Genomic DNA, 16446 nt, shown 5'->3' with positions numbered 1-16446 from the left:
CTATGTGTTATCTGATGAGATAAAGAAAATCAAATACTCGGTTATCTAATATCATTTAAGTCAAGAGAACTTCATACTTTTATTCACCTGCAGAAAAATCAGCTCACCAAATACTGTCTTTTAGCTTCTGCCCTGTCATTGACGTACAGTTATATTTCCTCATATAACTGTGAGGCCAAAAAAACAAAACGTGACATGTTTTAAAACACGACTAATTTATGCTGCATTTTATGAGGACATCTGAGGTATTGCAGTCGAAGGTGAAGACCGCTGAAGACTAGCACGATGAGACATTTTTTTCCTTGTATTTATTTATCATTTGAAAGAAGATACATTTTAGATAAAGGTCTGTCTCATTTGGAAAGCAGTTGTGGCGTGCACACGTTTAACACGTGCCACACATAAAATGTTCCACTTTAAGACCAGTGGGAAATAACGTTACACTGTTTATTACGATATTGTGATTTTGCATAATTAGGCGGTGACTTACACTGTGTTCATTGGTGTACTCTCAACAGAGACTGAGTGAAACTAATCGAGCGATCTTTCTCATCAAAGTGAAATAAATAAAATTCTGCTGGATCAGCTGACACGAGGATGGATCTGGCTCAAATCTAATTGCTCTCTGGGTCAGTACCATCTTACAGACACCCCTGAGGTGTTCCGGTCGCCAACGTTTCTCTCATGGAGGCAGAAGCACATGTACCGTTATCAGTAATGATGACTTTGTCCTTTGACTTAAGGTTTTCTTATTCAGATTTAACTGTTGAAGAGCAACATGAGAATTTGGACTTAATTATGTCAGATCATGCAAACACTAAATGCAACATAGTCCAGCTAAGAAATCCATCCATCTTCTGCCACTTGATCTTCCCCATGAGGGTCGTGCAGGGTGCTGTGTCAATCGGAGCTGACAGGGCGATAGGCGGCGTCACACCCTGAACAATTGGCCAGTCCATCCAGCTAAGAAATGTTGCTGTAAATTATGTCAAACTGAATGGAAACAAATATTCTTCTTCCATACAGTAAAGAAGAAATAAACAGCCCACAACATGACTCTGGTTAAATACGGTTACTGATTTTTATTTACATATTTACAGTCACAGTTTATAATTTGCATAATCCATAATAAAAAATAAATATAATAATTATCTAATTGAATGATGAAATGCACTCCTTTCTTTGGCCCTCTTCTTAACAGGCTTGACCACAAAGCTCTTCCACAGACGAACGGTTTCATCCCCTGCAAGAGTCGCAACGGTGGAGCAGTCTGGACTCAGAGTCAAGTTGAGAACTCGGTCCTCGTGGCCTAAAACAAACAGAAATGACATTCAAGTATAGTTCACTAGGTGTTATTCAATGTAAAGCATTGGGAACAAGCACAGAGTCTGTCCTCTCAAAACAATGACATACCGTTGAGCTCTGCGACTCTGGTGAGCGTTGGATACTTCCAGATGACAACGTTGTTGTGGGCATCACCGTGGGCAGAAACCAGCTCCTTGTAATTGGGTGCAAACACCAGCGAAGAGATCTAAAAGACACAGCGAGCAAGAAATCCATGTTGTCAGTTTGAAGTTCAGTTCTCAAAAGCAAATAAAAGCAACAACATTATCTGATGGTTATCACAAAAACACAAGAATGTATCAGCGTGCAGTACCTGGGACCGAGTGTCAAGAGAAGTGAGGCAGGAGCCACTGTCTACATTCCAGATTAGGATGCGACGATCACTGGTACCGCCTCCAGATGCCAGGACGTTTGGCTGCCATGGACACCAGGCTAAAGCCTACAACAACACATCCAAATAGATTTTACACACCTATAACAGAATATTCATGACAAATATAACCATGTCATCACAGAGTCCAGTGAAACAAGTATACACTGTAGTTGTCTACCTTGACAGCTCCTTGGTGTTTGCTCCAGCAGTGGACCGGCTGGCTCCCGTTGCTGGTGCTTCCGTCCTGCACACGGGGCCACACACACACCAAGTTGTCATTGCCCCCACTGGCCAAGTATCGCCCATCTGGAGACCACTTCAGCCCACACACCTCGTGTGAGTGGCCAGAGATTGTGGCGATATGATGGTTTGCCACCCTCACATCATGATGGTGAATGTTCCCTGATCTAGAGCCACTGAGGGGGATAGGAAACATGACTTTTAGTCCATCAAAAAATCAAAACCATTTGAATGAATGGTCTTAAAATGAGACGAGGAAACAACTGTACCTGGATAGGATATGGTCATTCCAGCTCAGGCTCCCAACTCTAGCTATGTGGCCGCCCATGCTACGTAAACGCTTGTGGTTTTCAACATCCCACAACTGAGAAAAGAGAACAAAAGAACAACCAGTCAGTAAAAGATCCTGCAAAGCAAATTCAACATTTCTTGTCTTCACACATTACACGCGTTAGAAAAAAGGGGCTGAGAACATGTGAACAAAATGACACGTGTAGAGTAAAGAATTATGGAGTCAAAACCGAAAATAGTTTCACTCAAGTAGTCTTTTCAAATTTTTCGATGCGTCTAAAATATGGCTCCATGATGCACAGGAGCCACAGTTAGCAGAAGTCCTCCTCAAACGCGGTGTGGATATAAAAACTCTCAGCGCCTTTAACTGCAGTCTCCCATTCACTCGTGGGTCACTGCACCTGCTCCTACACTATGCAAATGTATATTACCTGGATGAAAAAAATTCAGATAATCTCTGATACTTTATATAAATTACCCAAAGATGAGGAAATGAAATAGAGAAGAAGAACAACAGAAAGAAAAGCAGAGTCCTGCCGGAAGAGGGGGAGAGAGTAACTTCCAGGCATCCTCATGAACTCAGGGTCCATGTGTACATCACCACACACTGACCTGAACTGTGCATTCACTGGTGCCGACAGCAAGGTGGCTTCCCTCGTTGGCCCAGGACAACGAGGAGACGTAGCCCTCTTCATGTTTCATTTTCGTAAGAAGAGTGGCGTCTCCTTGAGTGGCATCCCACAGATAAACACTGTTGTGAAGAGCCACAGCAAGAACATTTCGGCTGCTCCAGTCAAGCAGATTCAAATCTGTAGAAGAATATGTAGAAATGAGAACTTTGATTTACACTGATCTTTTTCTAGCGCTGTAGTCTCATGTATTGGACGTTATCCATCTTCCTCAGATTGCTGTACATATATGAAACATTAATTATGGATATATTCCTGTTCAAGAACAAAATGGGACTGTCCACAAAAAAATTGGAAACACTGAAGTGCTCAACTTACAGAAATCATTTAGAAGCCCGGGAGCATCCAAGATTCTGTCAGGAGTTGAAGATATGCATCTCGTCCTCTTGACCGAGGAAGTTGCAGCCTGACTGTAGAGGCCTTTTGAGTTGTTTTGACCGCCAAAGTGCAGGATCTTTGCCTCATCGATGTCGAATCCGTTTAATGCAACAGACCAGGCTTTCTGCTTTTCCTGTTGGTGTTATACAGTCAACAATTAACTCATCTAAAGCATCTAAAAGAGGTCACTTATTCTGGACGACGTACTGAAAAACTACAACACGTAAAGCTTAGATAGAACTGTAAGAACACCTGCTGCTGCAGTGCAGAGGAGGAGGTCAAACTTTACTTACTGATGTTGTATTGTTTGTGTCCACGGGCTCATTCTTCTTTGTGAGCAGGAAACTTGCCACCTCCATATGTTTACCGTTTCTGGTGGGAATGAAGCGGTCAGCGCCGACCTTGGACGGCATTTGTTTTTTTCCTTTGCCTATGAAACAAAACATATACAGATATAAATATAATTTATAAGAACAGTACAGAGATATTGTCCACCTACAGCTGCAGCGGGATAGTACGGAAAGCTGCTCTGCATAGTGTAGGAAGGCTCTGTAAGAGTTGGTGAAGGCCGCTGACCAACTGATACGGGACCAATCGACAACGTCTAAAAGGACATTTACACGGGAAAACTCCCACTAAAGGTACAGAGCCTTCAAATACAGAACTAAGACGAGACACTTGTTCTTCTCCAGTAATTAGTGAAGTGTCTCCCCTGTGTACATTCGTGTCATGAATGTACAGTGCGTATGTTTGGAATTCTTCAATTGTATGAACAACACTTAATCTTTTTTTCCCTGTTCATGACTCCTTTCTTAATCTGTTGTAGAGACTGTGGGTGGGGATGGGGATTTAGGATGTGTGTTTTATACTGTCTCTTGAACAGCTGTAAACATGACAACAATCTGTAACAATCTATATATAATGTGCAGGGGTAACATTGCTCTTGTATCAAGTACATTACCTGGGGTTTTGCTCGATGTTTTGGAGGAACTCAGCGACACATTGGCAGATTTTCCCGGACACAAACAGCTGAGGCCAGCGGTGTTGGAGGAGCTGGTCTTCCTCTGCCCCCTCGCCACAGGAGCGTTTGTGGAGGTCATGTCCGGCTTCAGGATACTGGAAATGTTGTTCTCGAACCCAAACTGTGCCATTTCATCCAAATCTTCACAGGAATGGAATAAAGAATACACGTGTTAACTTTAATCTACAGTGTTTACTTACAAAAGCTAGTAACGGCTGCGCACTGTTAGCTATGTTAGCTAAGCGGCAGTTAGCACTACGTTAGCAGCTGGTTTGAGCCAGTAAATGTTTCATTTGAGGACTACAGCTCAATAAATGAGTTGTACAAAAATGTACTATAGTCAGTCACCACAATAATATTAGTTAAGGCGACACTATTTAATTCTAATTAAAGTCGCCTTAACGCAAATATGCATACCAGTTGGTAGCTTTATCCCGTTAAAAGTTAAATCTACGTAGAGTGGCAAAATAAAAGCATATTACACAGACATTCATCCATTTGCTATCGCTTCATCAAATGAAATCAAACGTGACTCTGTTGTTGTCCCAAAATTAAAATATAGAAGTGACTTTTTCCAGAAAACGCGGAGAACTCAGATTTTCCACTTACCTCCACCTGCAACAGTTCGAATGTAAACAGCGCATGCGCGGGGCAACAGAGAGTGACGCACACGGCCCTCCCTGGAGACACGCCCACTCAATGACAGGCCACGCCCAGAGTCTCTGCCTGAAACGTCATAACTTTAAACTTTTTGGCAGCCTGATACATTCTTGTGTTTTTATGACAATCATCAGATAATGTTGTTGCTTTTATTTGGTTTTGAGAACTGAACTTAAAACTGACAACATGGATTACTTGTTAACTGTGTCTTTTAGACCTCGTCACTGGTGTTTGCTCCCAATTACAAAGAGCTGGTCGCTGCACACGGTTATGCGGACTCTGTGCTTGTTTCTCATACTTTATTACTTACTTAAATAAAACCTAGTGAACTATACTGTACTTCACTAGTTGTTATTTTAACTGTTCTGACTGTTGCAGGAGATGGAACTATTTGTCCGTGGAAGAGCTTTGAAGTTGACCCTGTTAATTGAGCGCATGCAGTTTGGGTGAGACATTACTCATCATCCAGTAGATGGCGGTGTTGCCTGACACAAATCCTAATTAAATCCTGTTCTCCCTATGTGTTATCTGATGAGATAAAGAAAATCAAATACTCGGTTATCTAATATAATTAACAACATTACAATAATTAAAAAGTCAAGAGAACTTCATACTTTTCTTCACCTGCAGAAAAACCAGTTCACCAAATACTATCTTTTAGCTTCTGCCCTGTCATTGACGTACAGTTATATTTCCTCATATAACTGTGAGGCCAAAAAACCCAAAACATGTGACATGTTTTAAAACACGGCTAATTTATGCTGCATTTTATGAGGACATCTGAGGTATTTCAGTCGAAGGTGAAGACCACTGAAGACTAGCACATGATGAGACATTTTTTTCCTTGTATTTATTTAGAATTTGAAATAAAACTATCTAATATTATGTAATCTGCAGTCTTGTATAAAGTACATAAAATGGATACTTTAGTAAAAGTACAAGTATCTTACCAGGAAATTCTTGGAAGTTGAAATAACTTTTCATAATATTACTTCAGGTATATGACATTTATTGTACTTACGTATCAAAAGTAATTTTTTGATATACATTTATTATACTTTTAAAAGTAAAAGTATGAAATACAGGTAGATCCATAGTATATCAGTGGTAGGGTGAGTTGTCTTTCAAGTGGAAGGTTGTGGGGTCATATCCCGGCTCTGCTAGTCTGTGTGTGTCTTTGAACAAGACACTTAACCCCATGATGAAGCGTGTAAATGGATAAAGCATACGCAGATTTTGTACAGTCACACAGTATTTGTACTTTAAAGGTTAAAGGTGCAATAATATGTGACTAGCTTTAAAACAAACAAATGCAACATTTCCCATTTTAATTAAAAACAGAAACACCTTATTTTTATTTAATTGCTGTATGTTGCGAAACCTTTATAATTGTCTGTTGTTGTTTTTCCATGATGTATTTTTCTCCAGTTTGTGGCCACAGCATTGTGCTGAATATGACAATAAACGGATCTCATTTATACTTCATACAGTGTGTGAACACTGACAACAGCCATCCAGGGGGAACCGAAGGACAGACTTCATTGAAGTGACACTTTCATTCTTGGCTGACATGTGTGCTAGACTTGATCAGAGGAGGTTGACTGAGTTAACACCATCCGATCGTCAAATACAAGCAGCAACAGAGCAAAGATTACACGTTGTACAGTTGTGACGCTGTTTGGGGGTTTAGGGGAAGGTCCAAGAGCCCCGGGTCACATGACACTCAGAAGCGTGTAGAGCCCCAGAAAGGCTGGAGCTGTCTCTGACTGAGTCTGTGAGCAAATCGTCTGGACTTTCTCCACCGGTGCGTCCCCGCCCGCTCCATGACGTAGCCTCGCCTATAAAGGGGAGGCAGTCGCGTTCAGTCGGATATGCCAGATGGAGACAGCTGGAGGAGACAAGCAAGACTCCACGCACCCGACTCACTACTGAAGCAAAGAAAGAAGGCGGACGAGAGGGAGGGAGAGAGAGAGAGAGAGAGAGAGAGAGAGAGAGTGAGGATATTTATTCACCATCGTGTCGTTTCTGCCTCCGTGTTTAATGGATACCGGTTGTTTCACCGCGGCGCAGCGTATTTCGTGCCACGCCATGAACGCGGATTTATTTAAGCCTGCTCCGGAACGTGGAGCCCAGCAGTCCTCTGCGCCGGTGAAAACCACCAGGAATAAACCCGAACAGACCAAACCAGAGCTGGCCCAGGTGGTGACAGACCTCAAGACCGGGAGATCCTACACTAAAGGGAAGCTGTTGGGAAAGGTACGGAAATTTCTCATCACATGTGAATGTCTCGCCTCATTGGAGTCATTCTTTTTTTTTTTTTTAAATTGTACGGCATCAAAGGCGGAATGTGAGATTGAGTGAGTCGCTGTTTTTGGCAGAGGTACTGTCAATAAGTAAAAAAAAAAAAACCCTGATGAGCTGTTTTTCCAGGTGCGTTACTTGATGCGGGTCTGGGTGGAGGGGGGCGGGGGGAGGTGGGGGGGGGGACCTCGTGGCTATGGTGCGCGTCACTGTTGGATGAATCAGGCGCAAGGTGTGCCCATGCAGCTCAGGAGTGCACACATGATTGGCAGCATTGCACGAACAGTCCCTGCTTCACTGGATTCTGTGTGTTTTTAAAATGTCATCCGAACACTTAACCCCATATGTCAGCCAACGCCACTGTTCCTCTCCGTCACTATTACGATTGCCACCCCCCCCCCCCCACTCTGTATGTACATGTGCAGTGTATGAATGGAGAGGCCATCAACATGTTGCTGGTCCATTTATTCGCTGCGTCAGGCAGAGAGCCAAGTCTGTGCTCTCTCTCCCTTCTGCTGCCGCAGAGCTGGAAACCGTCTCCGCCAATACAATGAATGCAGCAGGACTGCTTTGCCTCATCCTCAATGTTATGTGCTCATAAGATTCTCAAATGCATCTATGAACGCACCGATGTACAGCAGTAAACATGATGCATGTCGGTTTTAAGCTGCATACAGAAACACCCAAGGCGACACAAGATGCCGATTATAACATTTCACCTGAGTGGAGTTTATTTGTAAATGTGTTTAAATTCTGGATTTCCCATTTGCCTTAACATGAGAAATGTCATGATGGGATAATTTTCACTGCAGGTTTTTGACCTGCTGCTTTAACCTGATCCTGATGTTTACCTCCCCCTTAGGGTGGCTTTGCTCGATGCTACGAGATGACAGACCTCACCACCAACAAAATGTATGCCGTCAAGGTGATTCCACAGAGCAGGGTGTCCAAACCTCACCAAAGAGACAAGGTACGTGTGACGCTGCTTGTTTACCAGTCCCTCTTCCAAAGAGGACACTGCATGGCTAGATATGTTTGTTTTATATGAACAAACAAACTGATCAGATCTCTTTTTTTTTTTTTTGACAGATCACAAATGAGATTGAACTACACAAAACCCTGTCACACAAGCATGTGGTCAAATTCTCTCATCACTTTGAAGACCAAGAAAACATCTACATATTCCTCGAGCTCTGCAGTCGGAAGGTGAGACCTCAGAATTCAGATGTGTGTGTAGCTTTCTTTGATTGCCATGCCATCGAAACAAAACACAATGCAATACTTTCTTTGTATCCAACTGTGAAATAGCTATTGACCCAGACTCGCTGGCACCCTCCTGATTTACAGCAGCAGCTCATTTATGTGCTACTGCAGAGTGTGGTGTGTGTGTGAGTGCAGCAGTGTTGTTCCACTGATGGATGTGAGGGTGATGATTCCCTTGTTGCTTTGTCTCTGCAGTCGCTGGCACACATTTGGAAGGCCAGACACACGCTCACAGAGCCAGAAGTGCGATATTACCTGAGACAGATCATATCTGGCCTCAAGTACCTCCACAACAGAGGCATCCTGCACAGAGACCTCAAACTAGGTATATCATCTCACTGACGAACCTCGTCTATGGATACAATGATTGGCATCCCAGGAATCTGCTGTGACTTGGGCAGGCACATGTTATCTGTGGAATGCTGACTGGACACATGTATTATTGTCTCTTTCAGGCAACTTCTTTGTCAACGAGAACATGGAACTACGGCTGGGAGACTTTGGCCTCGCTGCTAAACTGGAAACGGTCGAACAGAGGAAAAAGTTAGTCTTTATTTATTTACAGTACTGTGCAAAAAAAAAAGTCTGAGGCCATCTTTCAAATTTGTTGTTTGAGCAATGCTATATGCTGGAAACATTTAAAATATGGGAAACTTGTAGGCAGCTTTTCAGGTGAAAGTGTCAAATATTTAGTTCAACCTGTCCCATTTTCTGTAGAGAAAAGGGTCTGTTACATCAGTTTCAGTTAAAACTCACTGACCAACTTTAAGTCACAACATTCCAATAAAACTATCTATGGTTTTTTTTTAGTCACCTGAATGTGTGTATATAGACTTTAATTATTGAACAGTTTCCACGTCTCTGTGTTAATCTAGTCTTGCATAATGCATCTTGAATTAAAACCCTTACATCATGTGCTAAAGCACATTGTTCCTTCCACCTCTTGCTCCCCCCCCTCAGTAAGAACCAAACTAACTGGTTTCCAAGTGGCAGTTGAACGCAATGTTCAGAGCATAGTTTCGATACCGCTTGACACCTTCCTGTGGAATACCAGAAGAGCTGCTGTGACGAGGAGAAAAATGCTTCAGCTACTACTTCCTTGTCTGAGTGATACATGTACTGAACAGAGAAGGGGGGAAAAGAGAACCATGCAATTAAATTAATTTTGTTATTGTTTTTTTCAGAACAATTTGCGGGACTCCGAACTATTTGGCCCCTGAGGTGCTCAACAGACAGGGCCATGGCACGGAGTCGGATGTTTGGTCTCTTGGATGTGTCATGTGAGTGTTTGCTTTCTCCAGTTATTTATAAAAATAAATTTATGGTCTCTTTTTAGGTCGCATTCATTTGTTTTTTTTCAGAGTTGAAATTAGGACATTACACCCCAACAGCAGTCAGATGATGAATAATCAGAAATGTTAGCATGGTAGTAAATATTGACTTGACTGTTTACTGATATTCAGGTACACGCTGATGTGTGGCAGCCCTCCTTTTGAGACGCTTGACCTCAAGGAGACCTACAAGTGCATAAAAGAAGTTCGGTACAACCTGCCCTCCACACTTTCCCCTGCGGCACAGAAACTCATCTCGGGCATCCTGCAGAAAAACCCCAATGACAGACTCTCACTGGATCAGATTCTCAACCACGACTTCTTCACCAAAGTATGTCAAACCAATTGCGTTGGCGTGTGGAAACAAATCAAATGCCTTTTATAGAGAATGGAAACATTTGGTGTGAAACTAAAAGTATGACATCAGTACTTGACGGATCATTGGGTCCTTTCTCCCTCCTCCTGCATCTTCCTTACCCTTTGTCTTTTTCTTCTGCGTTTCCCTCCTCTAGGGTTATACTCCCGATAAGCTTCCTCCCAACAGCTGTGTGACGGTGCCAGAGCTCCACCCCCCAAGCCCTGCCAAGAAATTCTTTGCTAAAATGGCCAAGAGCTTCTTTGGCAAGAAGAAAGCAAAAGGTAAAAGCAAGCGGCACATCGTCTGACGCAATGGAGAATGTTCTCCTTGGTGACATGTTTGACCTTTTGTAATTGAAACTATACATGTTGGATATCTCGTTCGTCCAGTTTTCCCTCGTGACAACATTTGTTTTAAAAGGAATGAACACGAACAAACATGGATGCTATTCAGTTTCCTTGAAGTGTTTCTAAGAATAGGCTCTCTGGCTTTGAGATGCTTTCTACAGGGATCATTGACATATTTTTGATGTTATGCGTTTCAGTGGAAAAGATTCCATGTGAGGAGAAGGACGACAAGGACATTTCCAAGCTGGTGTCCGGCATCGTTAAATGTTCAATCAACCGCCAGATCAGTTACAAGACCGTTGGACCCAATGAGGTACACCATTTATATATAAAAATGGAGAACTCCTAATAAAGTTACCAGCTAATCTGAAGAAGCATATTTGCATATTTTCATGGCGATGGCTGGAATTATTATAGCACTTTTAGTGTCATTTGTTATGCCTTAACTGCTCAATGTTTGTTCAGCGAAACACATTTTAGGTCACATTTTTGTGGCATGAAGCTGCATATTTGTGCCTTCCCTTGTTTTTTGACTACTAGACCAACAAACAACAGATACTTATAATCGTTTCTCATTACCTGAATGTGTCTTGTTGTTGCTGTGCAGGTGCCCTCTCCCACTGGTCAGCTGGTCAGCTCTGTGCCTCTCGAACAGACTCCTGCCGAGGAAGAGTCCAGGAAATCCCTCTCTCGCTCCTTTAAGGGCACCATGGCCAGCAGCACTGAACGTACGTGTCGGCACTTCTTTTGAACATATGCATGCGTTTGTCTTGTATGTATTGTTGTATAATGTATATTTTCTCATTGTTTTTTCCTCCAGCTTGTGAAGATGTATTGACCCCTGCGGCTGTTGCTGAATCAGCCATGAAAGTTCTCAAAGGCTGCCTGGACACAATGCCTGCAGGTAGGAGAGCACAAAGTAGACTTTAAGACTTTAAGAATGACTGGGTTCTTATAGCTTGCATCATAAGTTCTTGAGTATTATTTTTACAATCTTGAGAGTTTGGCTACAAAGCACCAGAACAGCAGTAAATGCTACTCGAGTAGTAAGAATCAATAAAATGTGATTAAATTCCACGCTGGGAAATCCTAACACGATCCCTAAACGTTGTCGTTTTCTCTTCAGGCACCAGAAACCCACCCTGTTTGTCCAAACCACAGTCCTTCCTGTGGGTCACTAAATGGGTCGACTACTCTAACAAATACGGGTTTGGCTACCAGCTGTCAAACAAAAGTATCGGTGTGCTCTTCAATGAGGGAACACATCTCAGTCTTTGTGACCAACGCAAGTATGTACACTGTGTTTAAAGTGTGTTTTCACACAAGACCATTATATTTCCAAGTAGTTTTCCTGACATTTGATTTTCTTTTTCTAAACAGGACTGTCCATTACTGCCTGAACAACAACAAACACTTCAGCTTTGCTGCAAACTCTCTACCCGAGCAACTCCGCAGCCAGAAACAGATTGTAGAGCTAATGGCCAACTACATGGAAGAGAACCTCATGGAGGTATGAGGACATGACTCTTTAGTGGGCAGTCTGCTGTCATTCATTTGATTTAATCAAATACAAAATGGTGATCAACTTCAATCATTGTTTCAGTGCACTTGAGTGGGTATTTAACTTGATCGTCATCATTTCTCACCTCCTCAGGGCGGAGATCTAAACTGTGACGGACAGGCCTCATGTGCTCCTCCTCTGCTGCTCCAGTGGGTGAAGACGGACCATGCTCTCGTAATGCTCTTCAACAACGGCACTCTTCAGGTTTGAAAATGCTCTGTTCATATACCACAACCACGAAGTTGCATAAGCAATTCGAGTTTCACGTCGGATTATTGCGCCCTCTTCTTACATTCGTTCCATTTTTTTTTTGTATTCTTCCAGGTCAACTTCTACACCGATCACACCAAGATCATCCTGTGCAAGTCCTCAGACGACTCCTATTTGCTCACCTACATCACCCGGGAGCGCGTCTCGTACACTTACCTCCTCAGCATGCTGAATGAGATGGGCTGCTCTCCTGAGCTACGACACCGACTACGATATGTGGTGCAGCTGCTTCAACACCATGCTGACGCCTGAGAGCACACCTCTGTGCCTCCTCAGGCTGCCTCGACTGATGCCTCTAACTGGTTGACACTTTCTTTTTGGGCTCCCTGACTGGTTGGTATCGATTCTCAAGGCAATGCCGGGAGGGCCCCTGACGCCTCTTGGGTCGACGGGATGGATGCTCCGATCCTGAGCAATATTCTTGTCTTAACTAGTGCTTGAGCTGCGGATGATCAAATGTATTGACCTTGATTAACGTCAAGCAGTCAGGAAGTTGCCCAATGCAGCATCTGCCTCAAGGGTTTGTGCCTGTACAGCTTTTGCCTCAAAGGTATCCACCTGGAAGGTTTTGATACCCACAATAAGAGACTTATGGATTCCTCCGGGCAGATGCCTAAAGTGAACGCCCAAACTTGCAATTACCTTCCCTCACTCTTTCGACGCCACTGCTTCTTGGCTGGATCTTTTCAAGGCCGCCAACGCCACCGCCCCAACCCTGCAGCTTTCAACTTCCCATGATGGCCGTTAACCCAGGCATGGTTTCCTCAAATGTATGTAAAACTGTCAAAGTGCTTGCAACAGAAATGGGATAATCTTGCTGCTGCAATGCTTCCAGGCTCAATTTTCCCGAAGGTGTTTTAGCAACAAGGTCATCTCTGCTGTTGACTTGCGCTGGACCTGTGATCTTACAGTGGAGATGCTTTGGGAAGAAAGTATGGTTAGATTGGGAAGAGAGAGAGACCCTCCTACCCTCAGTTGGTTTCTGGCCTCTTTGAAATAGGGTGCACACATTCAATTCTTTTGAAACAAATTATATATGAGCCAGCTATAGGATCACACTACAATCTTGACCTCACATGCACAAATAACATTCCTGGCCTTATTTGGTGATGCTTGGAAAGTCATTACTTCTGCTCCAACATTGCAGTTGTCTTGTTCTTAGATAGTTGTTCAAACAAATTCACTGACATGGTACACAGTAAATTAAATGGGCTATGGGAGCAACACAATTTTGCACTTTTTCTTTTTTCTTTTGTTGAATTAATCTGGAAGGCAAATTCCTTTTACAACCCACTTTTTATTTGTTTTTAATTGGATACCAAAAGGCATTTACTTTGGTTTTTAAAAGTTTTAACTTCACATACAGTAGGTGAATGTGTCTGTGCCACATGCTGGTAAACAATGCTGTTGGAATAGGAGGGTGGGGGGGGGGATAAAAAAAGTGCCTTTCTGAGGGATGTCTGTTTAGTGCAATAGCAACCCTTGGTGAATGTCAAGCTGTATACAAATGAGTTCTGAAATGGGTTTAACGGGTGTGATTTACTTTTGTACTTTGAGTGAAGTTCAAAAGTAAATTCACCAGCACTACACTCACTACCTGGTATAAGCTTTTAGAACAACTGTCAGAAATATTTATCCCAGTTATATCTACTATGGAAAAGAAAAAAGAATACATTGTACTCCATTGTACTGTACTGTAATTCTTCTCGGTTTACATTGCTTTCTCAACCCAGAGTTGTATCCTAAAAACTGTGATGTGGAATGCAAGTATTATGTACGTGTTTTCAAAAAACCCAACATTGTGAAAGCCATCTGCCAATTCAAGAGAGTTTATATTTTGGCACATAATGTCCTGTTTATTTATTTTTTTATTTATACATGTTTTTTTATTTATTCTGTAAATGTCATGTTCTTGACACAAGGAATTCTGATCACCTTTTGTATGTAAATGTGTTTTGGGGAAAATGGGACAAAATAAAGTTTATGGAAAATTGACTCTTAACGTTTGCACTGAAGCTTATTCATTTCGAGAGAGTGTGGTGGTGTTCGTCGCGAGGCAGAGATGGCATCACAAGCGCTCGATGAGTCACCTTGTTCTGTAATTTGTTTTAGCAGTTCTTTGTGTTGTCTTGTAGGAAGGAAGCCTTGGCTTTACTCGTTTTGTTTGTTTTAAGAACTAGTGAAAAACCTCTGGGCCAAAAGGTGTGGAAGATACTTAACCCTCTAACTTTAGAAGACATTTCTCATTTGCTATGGCAAGATGATTACTAAAGGTCACATTTATGAAGGTGTATTGTAAAAAATGTAACTATGCAAGCACACTGTGCACCATCTTGATTGCTACTAAGGCTGAACGACCCAACACAATGCAGCTCTTGTGCGTTGTCCTTGATGCTGGGCTCATTTCATTGGACACAGTCTTAAAGGAATTTCCAGTGTCTTGCTCTTATAACAGTGGGGGGAAAAATATACATGAGTTGCATCCATGTACCAAGCAACTGCTGCAACCGGTTCGGTCAGGTTGTATCATAGCTTCATGTGATCATTTCATCCTTCATTATACATCCTTTCTTGCTTTTCTCACAATAGCACAAGTAGATAATTCAATACTTATCGAGTTAGCTGCTAAAATGTAAGCCCACCACCAGAATTATTAACATTCTGGGTAAGAACAGATGAAAAAACAAAACCCAGAATACAGATTTAATGTCTACCAAAGTTACACTATTAAAATGAATGTGCGCTAAACAAAAATATACATAAGGCCGACTTCCATAACCCATAACACAGCATCAGCACTTGACCGGAGCACAAGTGTTCATGTTTTAGTAGGAACCTCCCAATGGAACGAGTCAGCCTTGACCTGGACTTTAAAACGATCTGGAATCATATCAAAGAGCCGTGCTGGTAGGAAACAGTTATAATGTGAGTTATTATGACTGCAGCTGCTGGTTCAGTGAAGTTTGGTCATAAAAGAAAAGAAATACACCTCTAATAACTGTCGACTGTGACCCAGTGAGAGCTTAAAAAAAAGATACATAACTTTAAAAGCTTTAAATTAAATGTCTGGATAAAACACTTTTCTGTCAGATAAGACTAGAGTTTCCTGTCAGAGCTTCTGTGTATACTGTCATTTTCATGCCTTTCGGATTTGAATGAATGAATGAATGAATACCATGACAAAGAAAAAAGATACAGCTGTTACCTCAGCTCAAGCCAACAACTGGCTCAATGGAGGCCAAACATTGACGGTGGATTAATAAACTGTTTAATAACAGTTTGTAAATTTTGCTGATGCCCCGACTGTGATGGAAAAGCCTGTTAAGTGATTTGGAGAATGAGAACACATGAAATGAACCATTTGAGTGAAGGCACACATGCATTTGTCCATTATGTTGTGCCTTTTGTTTGAAGAAGCACATCCACGTAAAACATAATAGATTTTGATTTTTGCAGCACTCTCTGCATGGGCTTGTTAGTTGGGTGTGTTTGAGAGAGCGTGAGAGAGAATCTCCTGATTGCAAAAGTGAATCTAGGGCAGCAGTTCGAGACTACACGGCTGCTTTGCTGAAACTCTGAGGGCAAAATGTGCTGATTCCCCACCTTTAAATGCAGCATGAGATGTTCACTTCACTCAGTTATTACCGCAGACATGCACAGTAAATGGGAAGTCACACTGTGAGATTATTTCTCAATACTAATATAACGCTGCAGTGGAATGCCTTTGTGCACTCTGGAGTTTAGTTTGACATACAGTACTTATTGCAAATATTGCTTATCTGGTGCATCACACAACATAAAAAACAACATAAATACCAAAATAAAGAAGATGCCATTGATGACAAACACACACTACCGTTCAAAAGTTTGGCGTCGCGTATACAGTTTGTTTGTGTTTTCCATTAAAAGTCACACTCGTTTCGTGTTGTTTTTCAGCTGTGCTAACATCATTGCACAAGGGTTTTCAAGGGTTTTCTAATCATCCAATAGCCTTCTAACGTGATTAGTAAACACAATGT

The 16446-nt window shown here is 42.1% G+C and overlaps 2 protein-coding genes across 2 annotated transcripts; one reads left to right on the top strand and one right to left on the bottom strand.

The window, feature by feature from the left end:
* On the bottom strand, positions 1–4466 carry LOC310927266 (cell division cycle protein 20 homolog; the record flags this gene model as incomplete). The annotated part of the gene is made up of 10 exons (XM_083889560.1): positions 1–11; positions 1175–1309; positions 1414–1531; positions 1658–1783; positions 1896–2133; positions 2227–2321; positions 2861–3057; positions 3256–3448; positions 3609–3745; positions 4277–4466. The coding sequence occupies 10 exons, from the start codon at positions 4464–4466 to the stop codon at positions 1–3; spliced, it is 1440 nt and encodes a 479-aa protein (XP_083745686.1).
* Positions 4467–6966: 2500 nt separating this feature from the next.
* plk3 (polo-like kinase 3) lies at positions 6967–13807 on the top strand. The gene is made up of 15 exons (XM_083890354.1): positions 6967–7252; positions 8160–8267; positions 8387–8503; positions 8756–8885; positions 9016–9103; positions 9745–9840; positions 10024–10222; positions 10404–10530; positions 10794–10909; positions 11204–11324; positions 11417–11500; positions 11723–11885; positions 11977–12106; positions 12251–12361; positions 12482–13807. Exons 1-15 carry the CDS (start codon positions 7037–7039, stop codon positions 12677–12679), a joined length of 2004 nt encoding a protein of 667 aa, XP_083746480.1. The 5' UTR covers positions 6967–7036; the 3' UTR covers positions 12680–13807.
* The last annotated feature ends 2639 nt before the right edge of the window (positions 13808–16446 follow it).

Source organism: Microchirus variegatus (assembly GCF_963457635.1).
Source record: "Microchirus variegatus genome assembly, chromosome: 5".
Classification (NCBI taxonomy): domain Eukaryota; kingdom Metazoa; phylum Chordata; class Actinopteri; order Pleuronectiformes; family Soleidae; genus Microchirus; species Microchirus variegatus.
This window is presented reverse-complemented; position numbering and strand designations above follow the sequence as displayed.

Coding starts and splice junctions, on each gene's coding strand:
- plk3 (XM_083890354.1), top strand. CDS start 7,037: ATGGATACCGGTTGTTTCACCGCGGCGCAGCGTATTTCGTGCCACGCC. Junction 10,531..10,793: donor TGGCAAGAAGAAAGCAAAAG/GTAAAAGCAAGC, acceptor TATGCGTTTCAG/TGGAAAAGATTCCATGTGAG. Junction 12,107..12,250: donor TGGAAGAGAACCTCATGGAG/GTATGAGGACAT, acceptor TCACCTCCTCAG/GGCGGAGATCTAAACTGTGA.